At 48.7% G+C, this 19,821-nt stretch overlaps 1 protein-coding gene across 4 annotated transcripts in view; it reads right to left on the bottom strand.

The window, feature by feature from the left end:
- Positions 1 to 19,821, bottom strand: part of PHC2 (polyhomeotic homolog 2) — a 113,570-nt gene that overhangs the window by 42,619 nt on the left and 51,130 nt on the right. For all 4 annotated transcript variants that reach the window (XM_061388594.1, XM_061388590.1, XM_061388602.1 and 1 more), the window contains exons 2-5: positions 6,094 to 6,312; positions 3,314 to 3,472; positions 2,190 to 2,267; positions 1,579 to 1,743 (exon numbers count right to left, since the gene is read on the bottom strand). In XM_061388594.1, the coding sequence (XP_061244578.1) occupies positions 1,579 to 1,743; positions 2,190 to 2,267; positions 3,314 to 3,472; positions 6,094 to 6,258 (567 nt within the window). In that variant the 5' untranslated portion in view covers positions 6,259 to 6,312. The remainder of the gene's footprint in view (positions 1 to 1,578; positions 1,744 to 2,189; positions 2,268 to 3,313; positions 3,473 to 6,093; positions 6,313 to 19,821) is intronic.

Below are 19,821 nucleotides of genomic sequence, written 5' to 3'. Positions count from 1 at the left end.
GGTTGTACTCGTGTCTACATCTCCTTGCATGGCGCGCAGGGACTGAGGGTCTCTGTGCGACACTCCCACCCTTGTGAGTCCAGCTCTGGACATGTATATGACAGCATATCTGCTCCTCTGAGTGAGGGCACCCCACTCTGGGGAGGGAGGTGGCCAGGCTCCAGGGCTCCAGTGGGAGCAGTTGAGCCAGAGAAGGGATGGGGTGAACTGAAGACAGAGCAGGTGTGGGTGGTGTCACGTGGGCTGCCTGGCTCCCTGGAGAAGTGGAAGCCTGGTCCCCATGGGTGTCTGAGGCTACTCCCCAGGAATGGAGCTGCACCTCAGTGAGTTCAGAGTCAAGAACTGACGTGCTGGAGCAGAACCAGAAAAGTTCCCAGCGTCAAGCTCTGGCCACAAAAACTAAGCAAGGGCTGGAGCCATACAGCCTTCAGGATGGTATGTCAAGGAGCTGGAGGGAGAACAATTCAGAGCAGGGCTGGGAGAACCGGACTCAGAGTGGGCTGAGCCCAATCTAGACCTAGACCTGCCTGCTTCCTTGGGTGAACAAATACTGCTGCTTTCCTGGGAAAGTCTGCTTAATTTTAGGAACCCCTCAGCTTCTTATGGGCCTCTGTACCTCTTAGGGACAGGTGTCAAGGCGGGACTCTAGGTATGTGTGTGGAGGGCTGATATCGTACATTCAGCCCGAGCAAGCCCACCTGATGAACGTTTGACCAGGTGGCCCTCATGGGAATGGGGGCCCGGCTGGGAATGCAGTGGTGGCAACACAGTTCCTGGAGCTGGTGGCCGCCTTCACCACCTGGGCTGGAATGCACTTTTGGCCCTGAACTGCTGCTGCTGCTGCTAAGTCGCTTCAGTCGTGTCCAACTCTGTGCGACCCCAGAGACGGCAGCCCACCAGGCTCCCCTGTCCCTGGCATTCTCCAGGCAAGAACACTGGAGTGGGTCGCCATTTCCTTCTCCAATGCATGAAAGTGAAAAGTGAAAGTGAAGTCGCTCAGTCGTGTCCGACTCTTCGTGACCCCATGGACTGCAGCCTACCAGGCTCCTCCGTCCATGGGATTTTCCAGGCAAGAGTACTGGAGTGGGGTGCCATTGCCTTCTCCATGGCCCCGAACTAGTGGTGGCCAATCCCTGCAGGACAGTCCCAGCGGACTAAGACCCCACTTCTGTGGGGTATCAGATGTTTGTGCACTTGCTTGTCTTACGTGTCTGAGGGGACAGACCACCTGGGCACAAACCCTTGCGTTCCCTACCGTAACTAATTTTAGGGAGTGGTTTCTGATAAGAGGAGGATAATTCTGTTTCATTCTCAGAGGGAAAGGAAAGGAGGCACCATGGGCAACTTAATTTTGGCCTGGAACCCTACCTTTCTTTGAGTCATGGAGCCACTATCAAAGCTCCCGTCAGCCTTCCAGGCCGCCTTCTTTATGCCACCCCTGCTTTCCTACCAACTGTCCGCCTGGTGCTTCTTCCCCACCCTTCTCTAATTGCCACCCTTCTTTAATCGCCCAGCTCCCAACTTCTCTGCCTCTGTCCTCTTGGCTTACCTGAGCCATGGCCCAGGCTGGGGACTCACCATCTGTGCCCGGAGATACATCTGTGCTTGGCTTGCAGTCAGGGCTGGAGAAGACGTGTTGCCCAGAAGCACGGCCTGCTGGGTGATACCTGAGGCTGCTGCCGAGTTGACGCTCTGAGCCCGGTTGATGAGCTGGGCTGCTGCTGGGGAGGCTGCCAGGTTGATCTGAGGAGAGAGACGCGTGCAGTAGGAAACGGGTGCTTCTGTGGCTTAACTGCACCCCTTCATCCACTTCTTTCTCTCCACCTCCTCTGTTCCTTGGTGAACTCAGCCTTCTTTAGGACCAGCTCTGATTCTTGGGTCCTGGATCTCCCCCCAGCACTGCTGCATCTCTGGCCTGTGTGCAGTGCTGTCGGAAGGACCCCATGGGAAGAGGGCTGAGCCGTGAACCAGGAGCCCTGACATTGTAAAGATGACAGGGAGTTACAAACAGAAATTAGAAAGTGGCACACATTTTTTTTTTTCTGGAGAGAGTAATGGATTCCAGCCATGATTCTACATGACTGAGGATTCACCACCGTTGCATCTGGAGGCTCATGAGCATTTTGGGCAAAGAGGAAGGAAGTGGTCCTAGAACCGTGGGCTTGGCCTGCTGCTCCCACCCTACTTACCGAGGATGACTGGGTAGGGGCCTGTGCGGACACACTGCTGCCGGAAGTGCTCCCTTGTCTGTTGGCCACCAGGCTTGCCTGGGAAAGAAGAATCCTTGTCACTGAGGCCCAGATCTCCTCCAGCCAGGCCCTCGGCCCTCGTCCACCATGGGATGCACTGCAGGGCAGTGATGAGGAGTCATGTCCTTACTCTGGCTCATCTACAGGCCCTCAAGCAAGTGCCTCGGCTTCCTCTTTTATACAGTGGGGACTGCTTGCAGGATTGCCGAAAGGCTTACACGAGGCCGAGCATTTACACAGAAGCACTCCAGCTGTCAGCAAGGACCATCACCCATGCTTCCAGCTTTCTTCAGCCCCTCACCCCGCCCCACTCTATTATACCCGCCTCACAGGCTCCCACGTGGCGAGCTGGGCACAGACTGTCTGGAATGTCCAGCCTGTGCCCTCCCCTTGGCCAGCTTCCTCTCATTCTTCAGTTCCTCCAGCAGACATTCATTCATTCACTCAATGTTCCTCTGGCAGACATTCATTCATTCATTCACCGTTCCTCCAGCAGATAGGCCCCCACTCACCCCCGGACTAAGGTGGGCCTCCTTGTTGCTCCTCTTTGGGAGAGCTTGTCAGCACTCTGGTATTTAGCTACTTTGCTTTCTTGTCTATTTGGGTTTCTGTCTACTTGCTGTCTCCCCACCACAAGCTCCAGGAGGACAAGGTCCATGGTGCACCCAGGGCTGACATGAACTCTGGCATACAGTAGGTGCAGAAGCATTATGTTGACTGGATGACTGAGCTCTTCTCAGCCACTGAGGGCAGACAAGTGGGCTGCATGGGTGACGGCCTTCTCCTGTGGATGCCTTCTCGCACCCTCAGTCCCCTCCCTGAGGTGTGGTGTTGTGGTGAGGCAGGCAGCTGGCAGTCCCTCCTTGAGCCTCTGCTCGAGAGCTCTGTGGACCCCAGGGGAGGTCCGAGCCTCCCAGAGCCTCTCTCCTCATCTGCTGAAGGATGCAGATGACAGTGGTGCCTACTTTGCAGGGGTTCCAATGAGGAGGCAGTTAGAGAATGTGTGGGAGGGGCGGGGCACCTGCCTCCTCCCCCACTTCCTTTGGCGGCATCCTCGGTCTCACCTGCTGCACGGCCGCCAGGCTCTGGAGCTGGGCGCTGCTGAGGTGCTGCTGCTGCAAGGCCGCTGTCTGCAGCATGAGGTGCTGCTGCTGGGCTGCATACATCTGCTGCAGGTACTGGGCCGCTGTGCTGGGCTGCCGGTGCAGGGCCTGCTGGATCACCTGCGGAGGGTGGGGCAGGGGAGGGAAGAGCCCCTTCTGCAGTCAGGCCTGCTCCAACCCCTCCCCCCGAATGACCAGATCTGTGATCCCCACTCGCCAGGAAGCAGGGGAGATGGCTGTTTGCACAGCTCCACACGTTCCCACCTGATCTATTTCCACCTCTCTTCAGGGTACACACTCCCTGTTCTGTCCGGATACGGGCAGCACATGCCCCTCCAACAACGCTCAGGTCAGGAGACAGGAGACCTGTGCCACCGGGTCCTATGGCAGGCTTGTTAGGTACCCTCCCCACCACTCTGCAGCCTCAGATGAGAGTAACAGGCCCACAGGGGTGATAAGGACAGAGGGAACCAAAGCTCAACAAGGCAGAGAGGGGGAAAGGGATGGGAAGAAAGACACAAGCTGGAAGTGGGGGCCTGTTCCAGCCAGCCAAACTAAAATCTGTCCAAGGGCAACACCCTCCTGGCAGGGTCTGCCCCCAGCTGCTGAGAGGTCCTACTGGTCCCTCAGGAGCCTGTCTCTCTGGCCTTGCGGAGCAGGGATGCTACAGCCACAGAGATGCTACAGGTACAAGGGTGCTGCTGGAGCCGTAGGATGCTGTGTTCCTCTTTTACTTTCTCCCTCCTCTCCATTGCTCCCTCTCTCAAGCCACCATCTCCCGCTAGTCTTACTGCTATTCCCTCTTTTCGGATGGGACTGGTTGAGCCACACTCTCTGGGAAACAACAAACGGCTGCTCTTTGATCCCCTCCCAGTCTCCCATTCCTCAAAGCCTCTCCTCCACCCTCAGGAACAAGGAAAAGCAAACACCTGTCCTCCAGCCCCGAGACCCTGTATCTTCTTCTCTATTCTCCTCCTTTCTTCCTACCTGGTCACTCTCCTGCCATCTTCCCAGGGTGGGGGGTGCCCTACTTGGGCCCTGGCCAGGCTTTGGCCCACTTCCCACCCTTATTCTGCTGAATCCCTTGGCTACAGGGCTGCTCCCACCCTGGGTTCTGCCCCCTGGCAGTGAGCCTCCAGTCTAGCTCTCTTTGGCTCAGAGTGATTTCCAGGGGCTGGTGGTTCTTGGACAAAATCACTTTGGGGCTCAGATTGGGGGTTTTATAAAAACAGGCTGATATCACAGATTCTCCATGGGCTCTGGGGTCTCCCCAGATACCCTTTCCACATACCATCTCCTCCATACGCTTCCTTCAGTGCACTTTCCCCTCTGAGGTTCCTGCTTTACATGTACTCAGTTCTTCTTATACCTGTTCTCCCCGTAATTCTTTCTCCTTATTCCCTTTATCTAGCCTTTCTATTTTCCTTAGACTCTTAAAAGCACCTCCCAGCATCCAGATAGCAGTGGCAGAGACAGACTCTTCCTCCCTGGAGGATGTGAACGAATGGAAGTAGGAGGCACCCCACTGGTTCTGCTTGGGTGTGGAACACAACTTCGGGTCAGTCCACTTGCCAGAGCAGAAATCTCAAATCCCTTTTGCCTGGAATTGTGGTGAGGGGCAGGAGGGGCAGGAGGGCACCTCCTAATGTCAGCAGCTAGAAACGCGCTAAAATACTCATGTGCAAAGGGCCAGGGGAGGAGGCTCTGGAGGAGGCGGCAAGGATGGAAGCGTGGTGCTATTAAGTGTGAGATAGCTAGGAGAGGAGACTCCAGAGTATCTAATGGGGTCTGCTCTAGCTAGACTTCTCGGGCTCTCCCACCATCTGCTGTGGCTTCCTCTCCATCCCCTAATCTGGGCCTAGGGCCAAAGCAGGGTAAGGACACTCATCTGGTACATTCAAACTGCAACAACGAAGCCATCAGAAAACACATTTCTCTGCTGTGGTCTTTCTTTTCTGCCTATTTTATCCAGGAACTTCAACCAGACATTGTAGGGAATAAGAACACAGGTTTGGGATGGGGGTGAGGGGTGAGAATCAGGTTCAGCATTCTTGTCTTTACCTGCATGACCCTGGATAAGACACTACTTTCTCTGAGCCTCAGTTTTCTCAACTATAGAATTGTGCCTAATAAGAACCCTCCTCCCAGCTGGAGGAGAAGATAAATAGGCAAAATGCTTTGGACAGCATGCGGTGCGTGGCAGATGGCAGGCAATGTGTGGTCATGACTGCATTTTGGAACAGTGTGTAGTCACCCAGAAGGCCTCACGGATGACACTTTGCAAACCACTGCTTTAGGGAAGAAGGCAGAAGGCTGCAAAGACAAAGGGTTGTTTGGGGGTCCTTTTTGGTCCTCTGTGTGTTAGAGACTTCGAGTTGCCATGGGGCAACGGTCCCTTAGATAGTGGGTCTAGGCTGCAGCTGAGCTGATCCTGATCATTTTCTTCTGTTTGCTAGTTCCACTTGTTTGCCCTTAATAATTTCACACGCATCTCCTCCCCACATGGCCCTGTGGTGTCTGAGTCACCAGGTAAGAAAGGCATTTCCGGCTCTGCTAAGTATTTCCACTCTCCCCAGACCTCCTTGAGGGAACCCATCTTGCATCACTGCTTCTCCAATGATGCACAGACATCTGCCACTAACATACGCCCTTGTGCCCATTCTTGACTTGGCACCCTGGCTGTCCGACCAGACCACGCCAACACGTCCTCCTGGTTAATGAGTAGTCAGGTGGCACCTTACCTGCACAGTCTGCCGGTCAGGAATGCCGCTGTACACAGAAATGTGGGGCCCCGTGGGCCGGCCACTGCCCCCACTGCTGCTACTGCTGCTGCTGCTGACGCCACTGGCACTGCTGGTGACACTTGTGCTGCTGGGTGTATGGGGGACTGGCAGCTCGTCCTCCATGGCCTATGGGATGGCACAGTCAGGGTGCTCAGGTAGCGGATGAGCAGGCAGGTGCTGGGAGGAAAGAGGCAGAAGGGAAATGCTTAACAAACTAGAGAACACACAAGTAGGCATCTGTCGCCCCCAGCCTGTGGTGGGACCTCTTCTGAACCGAGGTCTTGAGCCACCCCTGCCATCAGGACAAGGCTCGCGAGGCGAGATGTGAAATCAGGTCAGCCCGAATCTAAACCTTATGATCTGTTATTCTGCTCGGGGAGGTGAAAGACAGCCAGGGAGGACCCCCTGTGATGGGCTTCCTTAGGGAGGCATCCTTCGCACCAGCAACCTGTTAATCAGTGGGTGGAGAAACTGGACATCAGAGAAATTATTACTTGTCTGTATTTACACAGGCAGTTCTCGAAAGAAATGGGAATTAAAAAAATCTAGAGAGAACAGAATGAGAGAAAGAGGCAGTAAAATAAACTGTAAAAATAAATTATTTAAATGTGATATATGTGACAAAGTCTTCAGCTGAAATGCACACCAGGATCTCACATGTTGTACAGCATGGCCAAGAAATTTTTAAAAAAGAACAAAATTAAATTTTAAAAAGCTAGGGGAAATCACTGCTTAAGGACCAGGTCATGAGTACTGTTTGCTTTGCTTTTGTATTTGTCTCGTTTGCCAAGACAGAAGAGCTTCGAGTATGTTTGGAGTCTGTTTCCTTCCCAAAGTACTCAGCGAGTGCTCCCCGGTCTATGCTGAGCAGGACACCACGTTGAGCAATGTGGTGAAAACCACAGGCTTTGGAGTCAGAGAGACTTGGGTTTGAGTCCTGGCTCCGCCACTTACCAGCTGGGAAGCCTTGGCAAGTCACCCTTCTCTAACCTTCTGTCTTAACCTGGCAGACACGAGACTGATGGATTGTTGGGAGGATATTAACGATAGAGTGCTAAGTGGGGAGTCGAGCATATACTGAGAGTTCCTTATGCACTGGCCATTGTGGTTATTAAAACTGTCCCCAGCCTGGTTCCCACTGTCCAGTTCCAACAGATCGATCCTCTTCCAAGGTGGAACTGGCAGAGTCTCCTGGAACTTCTATCCTGGGCACTAAGGACGGAAGTGCCAGAAATTCCTTCAGGGACCATTGTATGCTTGGGATTCAGAACTGGAAGCTGTGCATCCCTTCAAGGCAATGTGATGGGGAGTGGAGAAGAACTGAGAAAAAAGGAAGGAGTCAGGGGAAAGTCATGCCCAGGTCTCAGGTCAAGTTCCTCTCTTTTTCTTCTTTCATGCTATTCCTAAAAATCCTAATATATATGTGTGTGTATAAGCTTTTCCTTCTACCCACTCCTCCCTATATCTAAAAACCACACTTCTTCGTCATTCTATCATAGAATTAAATTCTCTGCTTGCAGATTAGGCCAACTTAATAAATGAAGAAAATAATAATATATTGAGAACCTTAGTGCAAAGAACTAAAATAGTCATTAATAACACCCTGCCATCTTCTTCTCAACATGCTCAGTTTGGAGGTTGTCAGCATTCCTCAGGATGCTGTCCTCAGACTGGGCAAGTTTCACCACGGGCTGCACAAAGTATGGGTGAAGGCTCAAGGACAGGCAGGTTGGAGGTGAGGAAACCCAGGTTACTCCCAGCGGAAGGCAGCAAGTGGAAGTTCAGAGGCCTACGGCTTCCAAAGCAAAGCACACAATACTCGTGACCGGGTCCTTAAGTAGTGATTTCCCCTAGCTTTTTAAAATTTAATTTTGTTCTTTTTAAAAAATTTCTTGGCCATGCTGTGCAACATGTGAGATCCTGGTGTGCATTTCAGCTGAAGACTTTGTCACATATATCACATTTAAATAATTTCTCTCCTGTATGAATTTTCTGATGTCTACTGAGGTTTGAGCTGTCAGTAAAGGTTTTGCCACACTCAAAACATGTGAGATCCAGTTTCCCAGATCAGGGATTGAACCTGCGCCCCCTTGCATTGGAAATGTGGAGTCTTAACCACTGGACTGCTAGAGAAGTCCCTCTCCTAATTTTTATGTCTGCTTTTACTGCCACAGGGCAAGGCTGCCTTCCATGAATTCTCTTTGTCGTGAACTGCACTCAGCTCTAGGACTCATTTTGGCCACTCACTTGTTAAGAATGCTTATGATGATAATGGTGGTGCAGGCTGATGAAACAGCAAAGCCAGCAAGTATTTCCTGTGGTCCGCTCAGTTGAAATTTACCTTATGTTCTATGGAAGGAAGGGTTGGCTCAATAAAAAGCGACAGGCAGAAGGCATACTTCTGATCTTGCAGAAACTGACAACCTAGTTGTAGAGATAAGGCTCTGTTGGAATTAGGAGGCTTACCAAGCAACAAGTCAGTAAATGAGAGTTATGTTCAAACTTGAAATATCCCACAGAATCTCAAAGTCTTCTTTTAGTTCAATGCCCACCTCCCTTTTCCAAACTGTTGACCAGAATTGGGTTTCAGTTCTTGCTTTGCGTCCCACCCTAGGAAATCTCAACGGAAGTAGTACACTTATAGACATAAACAAATAAAATGAAACAAGGCAGCAGCCACAGCAAATAAAGGAGGGGGCAGGCTACATCCTGAGTGGTCAGGCCTTGGCTTGATTGTGTTTTTGCAGTGGCCAGGGCAGATCTTGGGCACAGTGTACACTCAATTCTTGATGAGAAATAAAAGAAGACAACATTCTAAAGACGGCAAGGCATTTGTTTATGGAAAAACTGCACAGGCAAGATAGCAGCTGCTCCCCATGTGAGAGAGAGAGAGGGAAAGAGAAAGAGAAAAAGAGAGAGAGAGAGAAAGAGACAAAGAGAGAGAAAGAGAAAGAGAGAGGGAGAAAGAGAAAGAGAGACAGAGAGAGAAAGAGAAAGAAAGAGAAAGAGAGAGAGACAAAGGGAAAGAGAAAGAGAAAAAAGAGAAAGAGAAAGAGACAGAGAGAAAGAGAAAGAGAGAGAGAAAGAGAGACAGAGAGAGAAAGAGAAAGAAAGAGAGAGACAAAGGGAAAGAGAAAGAAAGAAAGAGAGGGAAAGAGAGAAAGGGAGAAAGAAAGAGAGAGAGACAGAGAGAGAAAGAGAAAGAAAGAGAGAGGGAAAGAGAAAGAGAGAGAAAGAGAAAGAACGAGAGACTGACTTCAGCAACATGGGACACAGTGTTTCCTGAACTCTCTTGCCTGTCTGCCCGTTTCTTCTGCTCCCAAGCATGCCTCTCCCTCCTCTCTTCTTCGCCTCAATCCTGGCTTCTGCACCCCTCTTCTGTCTTGTTGACTTTTGCCCCCAGCCCCTGGTTTCCCCATTCTTGTTGCTGCCCCCTCAATCCCATCCTTTCTCACCCCCATGCTCACAGCTGCCCTCCCTCCCCCCGCGCCCCCCTCACCGTGTGCTCACACTCACCTCTCCTCTAGAATAGTATTCCCCTCTCCCTCTCACCCCATTGTCCTCCTCCCATGGACCCTGACTGGCTACTCCAGTTACCCAGAGGCGCTCTCTCCCTACTCCTCCCCTCTGTTTTCTCTCCCACACCCTCTCCCCGATGCTCACTCTTGGTCCCACTCCCCGGGCTCCCTCTTCTCTCTCTTGCGGTCCCCCTGCCTGGCTCTGTCTCTCCCCCAGGGCTGACCAGGCACATCCTCTTTTTCATTCTCAGGCACATGGAGAGGAAGGGAGACTCCCTCTTCCTCCCTTTCTGCTGGCTGTTTCTCTCTGTTCTAGCTCTCACTTTTGAAGGCTACCACTGTCTCTCCAGTTTCTCTCTCTCTCTCTGGCTCCCTTGCAGTCTCCTGTGGAGCACAGAGGAGGGAAGAATAGACTCTGCCATACAGACTAGGGATCACTTCAAAGGAGAAGTAACCTTTGAGCTGCCCAAACCTACACTGTGTCTCTGCTTTCAAAGCACGAAGCTGCCCAGTCCTGCCTTCCACTCGTCAAAACGTCTAAAATGTTCCCCAATCAACACGTTCCTAGTTTTCCCACAACCTGAACCTCTGATGAGCATCTATAGCATGTGAGGTATGGTTGCTAAGTACTGGGAACTGAAAGGAGACATGGACCCTCATTTCAACATTCATAACTTTTGGAGACTTATCAGAAATGATGACACCTAAGCCCTGTAGCCCAGAAAAAAATGCACAGATATATAAAAAATGTGCTTACAATTGTAGAGGTTAATGAATCTTTAGAAGCCTGCCCCTTAACTCCTGACTCCCTTTCTTAGTTGGTGGGGATTGGGCATAAAGTACAAATTTAAAAATAACAATAATGTTGCCCACCCTGATATGAGTTCCAAATGCGTGGTAAGAGCACACGTACTGGCGTTCAGAAGAGTGGTGTGTTGAGGGATGTGTGCAGTGTGGTGCAGGGAAAGAGAAGGAGGGTTTCCCTAGGTTTCGCACATGCAGAGTAGTTACTGCTGCAGGTGAACAGATCACCAGCCTTTCCCTCTGCCCATTCTCTGGTGCTCAATCGTCCCAGGAGAGGAGACCATGCTAAAGAAGACAGAGCATGGATTTAGGAGTCCAGTAATCCTGGCTTTGGGAATGCCAGCTCTACTGTGACTAGCTGCATGGCCTTGGGCAACTACTATCTATGTCCAGAATTTTCACCACTCCAAACACAAACTCCATCATCATTTAGCAATAACTGAATGTCCAACCCCTGATGAATTCTAATCTACTTTCTATTTCTATAAATGTCTCTTCTAGATATCTCATATAAGTGGAATCCTGTAATATTTGACCTTTTGTGTCTAGTTTATTTTATTTAGCATGTTTTCAAAGACTGGAGAATGGAATGGCAACCCATTCCAGTATTCTTGCCTGGAGAACTCCCAGGGACAGAGGAACCTGGTGGGCTGCAGTCCATGGGGCTGCAAAGAGTGGGACATGATCAAGTGACTAACACTTTCACGTTTCGCTTTCACTTTTCAAGGTCTATCCGTTTTGTAGCATGTATCAGAATTTCATCCCTCCTTACGGTTGAATAACGTCCCATTGTATGTATCTATCACATGTTGTGTATCAATTCATCCATTGATGCACACTTGGGTTATTTCCACGTTTTGGCCACTGTGAATAACACTGCTATGAACATGGGTATACAAGTACCTGTTTGAGTCCCTGCTTTCAATTCTTCTTGGGTATATACTTAGGAGTGGAATCGCTAGACCATAAGACAGCATATTAAAAAGCAGAGACATTACTTTGCCAACAAAGGTCCATCTAGTCAAGGCTCTGGTTTTTCCAGTGGTCATGTATGGATGTGAGAGTTGGACTGTGAAGAAAGCTGAGCACTGAAGAATTGATGCTTTTGAACTGTGGTGTTGGAGAAGACTCTTGAGAGTCCCTTGGGCTGCAAGACGATCCAACCAGTCCATCCTGGAGGAGATCAGTCCTGGGTGTTCACTGGAAGGACTGATGTTGAAGCTGAAACTCCAATACTTTGGCCACCTGATGAAAAGAGCTGACTCATTTGAAAGGACCCTAACGACAGAGGATGAGATGGCTGGATGGCATCACCGACTGAATGGACGTGGGTTTGGGTGGACTCCGGCAGTTGGAGATGGACAGGGAGGCCTGGCGTGCTGCGTTCATGGGATCCCAAAGAGTCGGACACGACTGAGTGACTGAACTGAACTGATGGGAGTTCAATATTTAGCTTTCTGAGGAACTACCAAACAGCTTCCTTCAACTCCATTCTTTGATATTCCTGTTGTCCCTGCACCATTTGGTCATTCTCTCTGTTCTTGGGCTCTCACAGTTTCCCCCGTTTCTCAATGTGGCATATGGACACCCATGAGCTGACCCTGCCTGCCTCCCTGGCCTCACTTTCCACACCACACTGTCACTGGAAACGGCATGATTCCCAAAGACTTGAAGTTTCGGACATCTAGTTATTTCTGACCTCCGTGCTTTTACTTATGTTACTCCCTCCTCCCTGTAATGCCCGTCTTCCATTTGTCACTAAACGAACTCCTCAGATCATCAGAACAACCTGAGGCTCTTCTGTGAAAATTTTACTGAACACAGATTCCTCTAACATTTGTCTTGCTTACTTCAAACTAGGTTTTAATTTCTCCCTTAGAGCCGTCCAGTTGGTTGGCTATTCCATGACACTTTGTGCTTACCTCTCTCCTAGATCTTGTAATGTCATGTCACATGAAACTGATCTGCTTATATGTCTGTCTTTCTCACTAGACTGTGAACTTCTGCGGAACAAGGATTATATCCTGTTTTCCCATTTATACCTAGTGTTTTATTTCATAAATTTTTGTTGAACAAAATTGCGTGAAACATACCACACTCCATCCTACTTCTTGCTGGAAAGCTTTGCTTAATTTCTATCTCATCTGCAGAATTCTCACCAACTCCTTTAAAGCATACACCACTGGTGTTTTAATTTCAGTACCTTCCATCAGTATCTGCACTAAAATATTGATTATTTATTGAGCACCTATTATGTATCAATCTCTATAGTAGATGCTTTATAAATATACATGATCTCTCTTACAGGATAGATATTATTCCAATTTTGTCAATGAAGAACTTATCAAAGTAACTTATCTAAGGTCATCACAGAACTGGGATGCAAAACTCAGTCTGACTCCAAAGCCAGAGCTCTTCCCACACTACACCCTCTGAGATGTCATTCATGATCTCAGCTTGAGCAAATATTTCAATGACACTGGCCAAAGTCTATACCGGAGCAAACTAGATTTTCAGAGGTGGCAAAGAATTGTGGTCACTGAATTTAACCCCTAATTATTAATTAATGTCTATTAAATATTGCATACTTACAAAACAACCTCTCTCTGTATATAATATGGGCTTCCCAGGTGGCTTAGTGGTAAAGGATCTGCCTGCTAATGCAGGAGATGGGAGTTCATCCCTGGGTTAGGAAGATCCCCTGGAGTAGGAAATGGCAACCCACTCCAGTAGTCCTGCCTGGGAAATCTCGTGGACAGAGGAGCCTAGCAGGCTACAGTCCATGGGGCTGCGGAGAGTTCGACATGGCTGAGGGACTGAGCACGCATGTATATAATATACAAAGGATAATACGCAAGGGCACTCACTAATCAATTTAAGAAATCAAACATTACCATAATCCCCCTTGTTTTCCCTATGCAAAAATTGAAGCCTAGCATTTGGGGAAGTGAGTCACGTAAGGAGACTGGGCTCCGCTGACTGTCCTCCAGAAGCATGGACATGGAGGCATCCCTGGCAAACCTACTGGACCTGTGGTTGAATTTGCTCAACTGGAGGACTGGAGTTTGTCCTAAGGAGAAATCTGAAGCTAGGGTCCTGCCATATGTCACTTTCTCACTGGTCTCCTGGTGGAAAGGAACTAGGGTTAGAAAGAAACAGAATTAATTAGTAAGTGTAGAACAATATAGCAGCTTCTAGACATTTTTGACTACAGTCCACTCTTTGAAGCCAAGCTTGCAGGGCCTTCTGCCCCAAAGCTCTGCTCTGTGGGAAGCAGCAGATGCTCTGAAGGCTCATGGGAGCCACGGAGGCACGGGTGGAGTCTCCTTACACCCCCACCCTGGGGCCCCACATGAGAAAATCCGAATACTTTAAACTTAACTCGGCTTTCAACATTTCACATACCCCTATTCAATTTCCTTTTCAATTCCTACCCTTATTCCTCCCTTCTCCTAACTAGTTCCTTACTTCTCCCCCAAGGCCACCCATCCCTGTGGACTCCCACTGCAAACCCAGCCAGATCTGGTTAATGGCTCACGTCTAGAACTGGTAGTCTGTTTTTCTCGGGGTTCCAACTCACTGTGTAGTTTTGTGTGAGCTGGCACTCCAAAGGCTGTGATTGGTACTTTAGTCATTTCCCCTTCCCTACCGTGAGGGACCACTTTGAATGATATGCTGACTGTAACTGGCTCCGATAGTGATCTGATTACAGGTCCCTGCTGCCCAGAGGGCCTGAGACCAGCAGCTGGAGAAACACTGATGGTTCTGCCCTCCCAGGAGCCACCAAGTCTGGGGAACACTAGGCTTTTGTCCCGAGGGTCAGGGAAATAAATCCATTTGCTGCGGATTACAGCTGTGACCGGGGTTCCAGGGAAGTAGAGTAGAAGAAACTGAAAACAGAGCTCTCCAAATGGAGCTTAAAGCCTTGGGGGTGGAGTGGGGTCGGCTTCCCCTAATGGAAGTGGAGACTGACTGATGGGAAATGAGCAGTCTAGTGCCCCTCAGAGGCTGCTGGCGCGGGGATGGGGAGTTTGAAGAGGCAGAGGACAGTGCTCTTTGCTGCGGATCTGCCTCTCCTCTGGCTGCTTCTCTGTCGAGGTACAAGTCAGTGTTAGCAAAGTGTTCAAGCTCTCTAGACTCAGGGGCCCGAAAGGAGAACTCCTTGCACTTCCCTACAGTTTCTGCATCAACATAAGTGTCGTGATTTGCACTAATGTGATTATGCCTCTGGCAGCTGTCTGAGGTTACTGATACACTGGAAACAGCCCAGATGGATTTAGCTCAAACTGCTGTGAAAAGTTCTTCTCTCTCCCCAGTCCTCTATATGTTGTCTCCTTTAGTGTCTCTAGAAACCCAGCTACATAAAAGAAGGCCCACAAAGGCAGGAATGAAGGATGAGAGTTTAAAACTGGTCACGTAGTCCTAGCCATCAAAACAGAACAATTTCACTGTGAAATAGAACCCAACAAATAAAAAAAAATATTTTTAAGAGACACACTGAGAGATGCGGTTTCAATTCCTGGGTTGGGAAGATTCCCTAGAGGAGGAAATGGCAACCCACTAGGTATTCTTACTTGGAAAATTCCATGGACAGAAGAGTCCATGGGGTCACAAAGGGTCGGACACGACTAAGCACACCCATGGGATGCATCTCTTTTATTTTGTACTTGGAAATAATTTTAGATTTATAAAGTTGGGAGAATAGGCAAGAGCTCCCATATACTCTTATGAACCACAGTATAATCATCAAAACCAGGAAAGTCACATAGATACACTGTTATTAAACAAATTACAGACCATATTTGGTCCTCCTTTTAGTCCTTGGAATGGGCTTCCCTGGTAGCTCAGTCAGTGAAGAAACTGCCTGCAGTGCAGGAGGCCCGGGTTTACTCCCTGGGTCAGGAAGATCCCTTGGAGAAGGAAAGGGCAACCCACTCCAGTATTCTTGCCTGGAAAATCCTATGGACAGAGGAGCCTGGTGGGCTCAGTCCATGGGGTCACAAGAGTCAGACACGACTTAGTGACTAAACCACCACTGGTCCTGGATACCACACAGCATTTGATTTTCACGCCTCCTCAGTCTCCTCTGACCTGTGACAGTTTAGTTCTGTCTGGTCTTTTATGTTATTGACATTTTTTGATGAGAACTGGTCAATTATTCTCCCGACTGTTCTTCAATTTCAGTTTACTTGGTGGGTTTTTTTTTTTTTTTCCCTCATGATTAGATTGAGGCTTGGAGAAAGCAATGGCCCCCCACTCCAGTACTCTTGCCTGGAAAATCCCATGGACAGAGGAGCCTGGTAGGCTGCAGTCCATGGGGTTGCTAAGAGTCGGACACGACTGAACAACTTCACTTTCACTTTTCATTTTCATGCATTGGAGGAGGAAATGGCAACCCACTCCAGTGTTCTTGCCTGGAGAATCCCAGGGATGGAGGAGCCTGGTGGGCTGCTGTCTATGGGGTCGCACAGAGTCGGACATGACTGAAGCGACTTAGCGGCAGCAGCAGCAGCAGATTGAGGTTAGCCTTTTTTCAGCAAAGTGCTGCTGTGTCCTTCCCAGTACCTCATCTCCAGGGTGATATGTTATTGGTGATGTTAACCTCAGTTACTTGGTTAAGGTCAGAACCCTATAAATTTAAATGAGCAAACTTTTTCTGAAACCCCATTGTTTTGTTTGTAATTTATAGACAGCAGACTCTATCAAGTGTTTCTCTAACAAGCTGGTGCTGGCTGGCTGAAGAATATGAAGGGGAAAAGGATCTGATCTCTTTTGGAAGGAACATGCAGATAACGCCATGTTATGTCGGCCCTGGGTGTTTGGGGATAGAGGCAGCCTTAGCCCCACTGCTCTAGGGCAGGGCAGCTATATAGCCTGCATCTTCTGTGGCAAGACCGGCACTTCTGAAATGGGCCTGAGAGCAAATATTTTAGGCTCTGCTGAAACCACTCAGCTCTGCTGTGCAAAAGCAGCCACGGACAAGCCCTAAGAAGAGTGTGGCTGTATTCCAATAAAATATTAGTTATGAAAAGGAGGTGGGCTGTGTTTGGTGCGCGGCCTGTAGTTTTTAGGGCCCCTGGTTTGTGCAGACCCACACGGCTGACTGCACACCTGCAGCAGGCTGGCTGACAGCATGGGCTCTGGTGTTAGAAAGACCTGGGTTCAAATTCTGAGCAGGCCACACACTAGCCACGTGTCCTTGAGCAAGTTATATCATCTATTGGGCCTCAGTTTCTTCAGCAGAGAAATGAGACCCCATTTCCCTCATAGGCTGGTTCTGTGGGGTAAATGAGATATCTGTAAAGCACCGAGGGCCACGCTGAGCAGATGGTAAGCACGTGCTGAACGTGAGGAGGCAAGCCTGATTTGGGGTTTGGAGAATGATTACTTTAAACCTGTTCAATAGTGAAGATCCCAAAGGTTGTTTCTGTCATCAGTCACAGTCACATTCAGAAGTCTCTTTATAAAGAACCATGGTCTGGTCTGTTTTATCTGTTTACGTTTGCACCTGTTTTTAAAAGGCCGTTTTTCCAGAAGGCTCTTCAGGAATAGAAGATTTAGACGGTTGATCTCCGTAGTGAGTAGTGTGCTCTCGAACCAGCCTGCTGGGCTCCACCTTCAGCTTCTCAGTTTGACTCCAAGGAAGTTAGGAAGTTCCCCCCGCCACCCCATCCAGGCTTTGGTCTCCTCAACTGTAAAACTGGGGTAACGATATCACCTTGTAGGGTTGTTCGGAGTATTAGATGAGATAATACAAATATAGCAGTTAGATATGTAACTGGCACTTAGTAAACTCTTAATGAATGTTATTTGCTGCTATCATGATTATTATTAATTGCTATTATTATTGACATTATTAAAGGTTCTTCAGTCTTAACTCCAGGGTTTGAAGATGGATGCTACTCTATTGGTTCAGACAAACTTGAATCCAGTTGTTACATTAAGTTGGTGCCTAATGTTGGGACATTCATCTCTTTAATTTCCCAGCCAGCCATCATACACTGTATCTGTGTCCTTTTTTCTCTCACTTCAAATACTCCTTGTTATGGGCTGAACTGTGTCCCCTCAAAAAGATGCCCGATTCCTAATGCCGACATGTCAGAAAGAGGCCTAATTTGGAAGCGCTGTAGATATACTAAGTTAACACGAGGTCATACCTGCATAGGGTAGGCCCCTCATCCAATGACTGGTGTCCTTATGAAAGAGTGCAGTGTGAAGAGGCAGACGCACAAGAAGAGAAAGCAGCCACGTGAAGATGTGGGCAGAGAGTGGAGTAATGTTTTCATAAACCAGGGGATACCTGGGGTCACCAGAAGCCAGGAAGAGGCAAGGAAGCCTGTCAGGGGGAGCATGGCCCTGCTGACCTGGATTAAGACCTTGACTTTGGATTTATAATCCCCAGAACTATGGGACAACTATGGGACACAGTGGCTGCTGTTTGAACAGCCTCCTAGATTATGGCACAGACTCAAAAGAGAGTAGGTTGTTGTTGTTTAGTTGCTAAGTTGTGTCCAACTCTGCACTCTCATGGACTGTAGCCCACCAGGCTCCTCTATCCATGGGATTTTTCAGGAAAGAATACCGGAGTGGGTTGCCATTTCCTTCTCCACAGGATCTTCCCAATCCAGGGATCGAACCAGCATCTCCCGTGTCTCTTGCATTGCAGGTGGATTCTTTACCCACTGAGCCACCGTAGGGTAAAAGAAGACTCTTTTATGAGAAAAAGATACTTCGATTTCCACCAATAACCTCAAAGTTAGAAAACTCTTCTTTTGTATGCCTGGGGACAAAGTAAACTCTTCATCTGATGGTTTCAGTCCGTTTTCCCCTGTATAGTTTTAGCGGAACTCTGCCTTCCTGGGATTTGTACATGTAAGTCTCAGGAGCCAAGGCTATAAAAATACCTCTATAAAAACCTCTGCATACTAAGTTTCTCTGCCAAGCTCACATCCCCCTCCCCATTTCTAGTGCATTCCATTTTCTGCCACCCCATCTCAGCCTTGAACTGGCCTGACGTTGGGTTAAGTCACAGTAGGCTAGTCTGTCTACTATTGCTACTTTCTGACAAGCATTACTGAGCTAGGACAGAGATTAGGGGAAATAGCCAGGCTTTCAAAGTAATTGTTCAAGGACATGGACATTTATCTATAAAGTGTTTGTTTTTTTTTCCGGTTGTGCTGAGTCTTTGTTGCGGGGTGTATGTGTGTGTGTGTATGTGTGTGAAGGGAAGAGCTTCTCTTGTTGTGGAGCACAGGCTTTAGAGAGGACGGACTCTCTAGTTGCCGTGTGTGGGCTCAATACCTCTGAGGCATGTGGGATCTTAATTCCCCAACCACGGATCGAACCTGTGTCCCCTGCACTGGAAGGTGGATTTTTAACCACTGGACCACCAAGGACGACCCTCTATAAAGTCTTCACCAGACGTATTTTCTCTTCTTGTCCTATGCTCCAAACTGGATATACCTTGGATCTACCAGTGGCCCTGTAGCTATCACTTGACTTGGCATTTGCTCACATTATGAACACCAGGGTCAAGAGTCCCTTGAAGAAGCAGGGGCTATGTTGGGGCACTGCCATTTGAACATGCTCCCCCCAGAGCTTACTCCAAGAGTGTAGCCTTCCTCCTTCAGAGTTTCCTTTATTATTCGCTATGAGGAGCTTAAAAAATGGGGCTTTGAGATATTATAGAGAGATAGATAGCCTGGGGTAGAAGTGATACCTCATACTCTTGGTCTGTATGTGAATGATCTTTTATGCACTAGGAGGCCAGTGCCCTTAGATCCAGTGCTGGTAACTGATAATTCTTGCCATTCTGGGGGTACCTGCTTAGTGATAGGAGCCTGAAATGCATGATCTTATTTATTCCTCACAATAAACCTATGATACAGGGATTATGTCTTCAATTTCCCACAGGAAAATTGAGGTTCAGAGCACTCTAATAAGTTACTTGAGGCCATGGAGCTTGCAAATGGCATGTGCTCTGAAACCAGGGTTGCAAGTCTACATACAAATGGCAGAGTGACTTACGTGCACTCCAGTCTAGGTCTCTCTGGGCCAGTGAATTTCTTACCAATTTAACTTGGCACCTATGGCCTTCTGTCTGATAGACCATCTCACAGGTGTTATCTCAAGCAGGGTGTCAGTACACAGCAGATCTGTCAACTGTAACTCTCCCCAGGCTTGCCTCTGTGTATCCCAGAAATCACACCTGGATTTAGGGTGTGTCTAACATTTGTAAGCCTTTCCTGTACCTATTTTCAGATAATTATCTTATTTAGATATAAGTCTGGTCCTGTTCGCGTTGTTTACAAAATCATTTGGGGGATGAAGGACATCTACCTTTCCTGAAAGTCCACTATGTGCC

The sequence above is a fragment of the Bos javanicus genome, chromosome 2 (assembly GCF_032452875.1).
Source record: "Bos javanicus breed banteng chromosome 2, ARS-OSU_banteng_1.0, whole genome shotgun sequence".
NCBI lineage: Eukaryota > Metazoa > Chordata > Mammalia > Artiodactyla > Bovidae > Bos > Bos javanicus.
The sequence above is the reverse complement of the archived record's forward strand: the minus strand, read 5'-3'. Positions and strand labels throughout refer to the sequence as shown.